The following is a 4947-nucleotide window of genomic DNA, read 5'->3' on the forward strand; positions in this document are numbered from 1 at the left end:
TCCAGCTTCCAACTCACCAATTCAGGACTTTCTCAGAAACTCTCCAGCACAGAAAGGATGATGCAGGAGGGGGCTTCATCTGCAGGGAGTGGGATCTAAATTAAACCACAGTGATATCCTCAGCATCAGACCCCGGCATTTGCAGACAGCACACTGTGGACTTCTGAAGCTTTGCTTGGTGAGAGAGGGGTGTGATGAGCTGGAATCAGGCTCCTCAGACGCTTCCAGCCAAAGATGGTTCCTGTTTGTTCTTGGCCCTGCCAAGAGTGTAAGTTAAGTCACGAGCAGAATTCAGCAAGTTAAGAGACAGAAGGAGCAGGCAGCTTGGGCGAGGGTTGCTAAGGGGTCATGAATAGGCTCATCTGTGGAGGGTAGGTTGATCTAGTCTAGAAAGTTCTTTTCGGGCACTCCCTCATCTTTTGGTTTCTCCTTCAGCTCCCTGGTTTTCGATCTCTTCGTGTTTCCATTTCTATTCCCCTGGGCCCTCGTATTTGGAAAAAAATGTCCAATGTATACCCCTTCACATGGTGTGTGGACTGCCGGGTCCAGAGGGGACAAGGTGACTGCATGGATGTACAGCACGGATGGTGGATTTCAAGCACTTCGAGGCCACAGAGAGAATCTTCCAGGAGTGAGGCCCTCCACCTCAGGCCTGTATGCCAGGTGGGCAGTGCTGGATGCAACCTCTCTAGGAGCCTGGGTGTCCCAGAAACCCAGCCAGGGACACTGATGCTCAACTGGTTCATGTCCCAAGATTTCTGTGAGCCAGGTTTCCTGTAGGCCCACCAGCCTCCTGTCTCTCCCTGCTCAGTTTGGGTGGGGTTGGGGTTGGACACTTGGGAGCTCCCTGGGCACCACCAGTCGAAGCTGCCTTGGCCAGCAGGATGTTTTCCTAAAAACACGCCTAACATTCTGGCTTCTTGCTGAGGGTTGGGACCTGGCAGCTGCTTCATACACTTTGACCTTCTCAGTTTCTCACTGAGACCCCCCTCCTGCCCGTACACATAAGTACACACTCACTTCCACACACAAACACACACATCAAGACAGACACAGGGTGTCACACCCACACGGACACACAGAATCCCAGCACACAGAGACACAGCCGATCCCACCCCACAAACTTTCTGAAATGCAAATCCACACACACAGCCTCACAACAAAATCTACGCTAACACCTACAAACTCATCCACACACAGTAATACACAATCTCAGCCCCCTAAATTTGTGCAGGCTCACACGTACACACACAAACACCCGGACAGACAGCTGGGAGAAAGGAGCCGCTCTTTTTTTTCCTGTTTGAAGTGAGGTTAGAAGTTTCCCACTTTCCATGAGATCCAATTTCTCACCCTCCCCCCCATAAAAACCCTTCTGGCCTCATCTTTTCTTGGGTCCAGTCCAGACAGTGCTGTGTCTTTAAGGAAGTTGAAACTGCTAAAAGTGAGAGAGGAAAAGGGAGAGAGAGAGGGAGAGAGAGAAAACACAACCCAAAAAAATTTGGCCTCTTTCCCCCTCCCGTTTCTGGTGTCACTTATGAAACACGGGTCCCTGTTGTTGCAGTGCAGCAGTTGTTTTTCTGGATGAAGGAAGCAAGTAGCTGCCCTGGCTCCTCCCTGCAGCCTCATCTCCGTGCACGGTTCCCAGGCCACAGGCGTGCAAATTGAAGGTGCCGTGGGACCAGGCCGCCCCTTCCTCCAGCATCCTCCTCCTCCGTTGGGCGCCCTGGCCTTGCTAACTCTCGGCGCTAACTTTGTCCTTTGTTGCTCTTTGGTTCCATCTTCGAAGACGCTCTGCTGGACTAAGGAAGAGTAGTTTGAAGGTAAGTCAGGGCGGAGGAGGGCTTGCAGGGCCTGCGGGTGGAGGCAGGGCCTGTTGGACTACTTGGCACGTCCCTGTTGGTTCAGGGTGCTGGGGACAATCCCTTGCTTGGAACCATCCAGGGAGCATCTTGCTCCTTCAACAACCAAGACCCCGGAAATCCCAGCTGTGTTTGGGTCGAGCCACTGGCCTTGCCCAAGTCAGCTGAGAGGTCCTGGCAGGGGTTTATTTAGGCAGCTGCCTGGTGTAGTTTGAACAGAACAGGCCACGGGTGTGATTCTGCAGAAAGGGCCTGGTGTCTGCTGTGGTCACGGCTGGAGCAGCAGGAGGGAGCGGGTGGGGAGATGGGGGTGGGTGCAGTGCACAAGAGGCCTTGTCTAGACCAGGGCAAAGCTTACCTATGGGGGGCTCCAGTGGGAGGGACTGCCGCCAGGATGTGGGAGGGCAGGAGGGTGGTTCTGTAAAGAGCTGGAGGAGGGGGCGTCTGGAAAACAGATTTCAAGTCATAAAGCGAGCTAGGAACAGGCTGAGGCAGGGAGAGCTCTCTGTTCGGAGAAGTTGAGATCCTCTTTCATCCTTTCTTCACCCTGCCTGGCTGCGTGATCTTGGCAAGTCCCTGCCCTTCTCTGGGCCTCAATTTCCCCTTCTGCAGAATGGGGATGGCGGCTTTAGCTGGATTATGTGGGAGAGGGCCTTGGGATGGGGGTGAGTTTGGGCTAGGGTCCTGGGAGGGACGAGTCATTTGGGCAGGTCCTCGGGATCACCTGGGTGATGTGTCCTTTTCCACAGGAGGTACCATGCAGGAGCTGCGCCTGCTCTGCTGGGCAGTTCTCTTGGGCTTGGTGCAGTCCTGCCCTGAGCCCTGTGACTGTGGGGAGAAGTACGGCTTCCAGATAGCTGACTGTGCCTACCGTGATCTGGAGGCTGTGCCACCTGGCTTCCCAGCCAATGTGACCACACTGAGCCTGTCAGCTAACCGGCTGCCGGGCTTGCCAGAGGGCGCCTTCAGGGAGGTGCCTCTGCTGCAGTCACTGTGGCTGGCGCACAACGAGATCCGCACAGTGGCTGCTGGTGCTCTGTCCCCTCTGGGCCACCTTAAGAGCCTGGACCTCAGTCACAACCTCATCTCTGACTTTGCCTGGAGCGACCTGCACAACCTCAGTGCCCTCCAGTTGCTCAAGATGGACAGCAATGAGCTGACCTCCATCCCCCGTGACGCCTTCCGCAGTCTCCGAGCGCTGCGCTCGCTGCAGCTAAACCACAACCGCTTACACACGGTGGCCGAGGGCACCTTTGCACCGCTCACGGCACTGTCCCACCTGCAGATCAATGACAACCCCTTCGACTGTACCTGTGGCATTGTGTGGCTCAAGACATGGGCCCTGGCCACGGCTGTGTCCATCCCGGAGCAGGACAACATCGCCTGCACTTCGCCCCACGTGCTCAAGGGCACTCCGCTCAGCCGCCTGCCGCCACTGCCTTGCTCCGCACCCTCAGTGCAGCTCAGCTACCAGCCAAGCCAGGATGGTGCCGAGCTGCGGCCTGGCTTCGTGCTGGCACTCCACTGTGATGTGGACGGGCAGCCGGCCCCCCAGCTTCATTGGCACATCCAGACGCCCGGCGGCACTGTAGAGATTGCCAGCCCCAACGTGGGCACTGACGGGCGTGCCCTGCCCAGCACCCTAGCCGCCAACAGCCGACCGCGCTTCCAGGCCTTTGCCAATGGCAGCCTGCTCATCCCTGACTTTGGCAAACTGGAGGAGGGTACCTACAGCTGCCTGGCCACCAATGAGCTGGGCAGCGCCGAGAGCTCAGTGAACGTGGCACTGGCCACACCGGGTGAAGGTGGGGAGGACGCACTGGGGCGCAGGTTCCATGGCAAAGCAGTGGAAGGCAAGGGCTGCTATACGGTTGACAATGAGGTGCAGCCATCTGGGCCTGAGGACAACGTGGTCATCATCTACCTCAGCCGTGCTGGGAGCCCTGAGACTGCAGCAGCAGGGGGAGGGGCGGCTAGGCAGCCGCTCCCAGGCCTGTTCCTGCTGGGCCAGAGCCTCCTCATCTTCTTCCTTGCTTCCTTCTAGCTGTACCCTGACCCAGGCATGGCTGGAGCAGGAGGCCTCCCTAACTTCTCTCCCACGCTGCCCTTCCTCCTTGTAAGTGCCCAGGGCTCTGGAGATGGCAAGGTTTGAGGCCTGCTTAGGCAACTCCACATTTTCCTACCTCCCCTCCTGATCTCTTCTGGGACACCCACCACCCCAGCTTCTAGACCTGCTCAGAGCTAGTGACTAGGATCCGGGAACTTGATCCCCGCACTCACCGTCTGTGGTGCTAATGCTGCTAACAGCATCGCCGGGGTCTCCCTATCAGGGGCGGCATGCTAGAGGGGTGATGCCCTAACCAGCCTGGGAATTCCAGGCACTGTGACTGACAAGCTGGTGGGGGCTACCCAGGAGGTGGGAGTGGGCATGGGGGTGTGGCTGAGATGTGGCCTGGGGCAGGCAGCACAGGAGAGGGTCAAGGATGTGGGCAGTAGCCGGGGATTCTGCGTGCCCTGCTGGAGCTCCTCTTGCCCCCCTGGTGTTCTCTGACCTTGTGGGGGGATCTCAAGAGTACTTCTGCCCTCACCCTAAACAGGATGGAGGATCCAGGCTGGGCCTCCCTCCCCTCTCACCCTTCCTCTCAGCCTGCGCCCTCTGCCCAGGACACCCCTCTTCTTTTTTCTTCAAGTATGCATCTACAGCCTGCCCCTCCTAAGAGGCCAGCCAGCCTAGGGGTGGCAGAGAAATAAATAGCATTTCTGATGCTTCCCTGTGTCTGCCTGGAGTTTTGTCTGGATCTAAGAGTCCATCCTGGGGCTTAGGATCAGGAGTCGCAGAGTCAGGATAGCAACATATGTGTAGCCACATATAGGTGCCCACATAGGACATGAGTCTATGGGACATACACGGACCCTGTGGCAGGCAGCACGGGAGGGGTGACCCAGCAGCGAGTGGGGGCAGGGCCTTGGCTTGAGAGGGGTGCAGATGTTTCCTGCCTCCAAATTAGCCCACAGGACAAATGGGGGTAGGAGCCTGACAACCATGACAAAGTTTTCCTGGGGTCACTAGTGACCCTGAGCAGTG

At 57.3% G+C, this 4947-nt stretch overlaps 1 protein-coding gene across 1 annotated transcript; it reads left to right on the forward strand.

Annotated features, from left to right (window-relative positions):
* Positions 1-1461: 1461 nt before the first annotated feature.
* On the forward strand, positions 1462-4630 carry ISLR (immunoglobulin superfamily containing leucine rich repeat). Its single transcript, XM_079127332.1, has 2 exons — positions 1462-1823; positions 2612-4630. Exon 2 carries the CDS (start codon positions 2620-2622, stop codon positions 3904-3906), a length of 1287 nt encoding a protein of 428 aa, XP_078983458.1. The 5' UTR covers positions 1462-1823; positions 2612-2619; the 3' UTR covers positions 3907-4630.
* The last annotated feature ends 317 nt before the right edge of the window (positions 4631-4947 follow it).

The sequence above is a fragment of the Sciurus vulgaris genome (assembly GCF_902686455.1).
Source record: "Sciurus vulgaris genome assembly, chromosome: 2".
NCBI classification, from domain to species: Eukaryota; Metazoa; Chordata; class Mammalia; order Rodentia; family Sciuridae; genus Sciurus; species Sciurus vulgaris.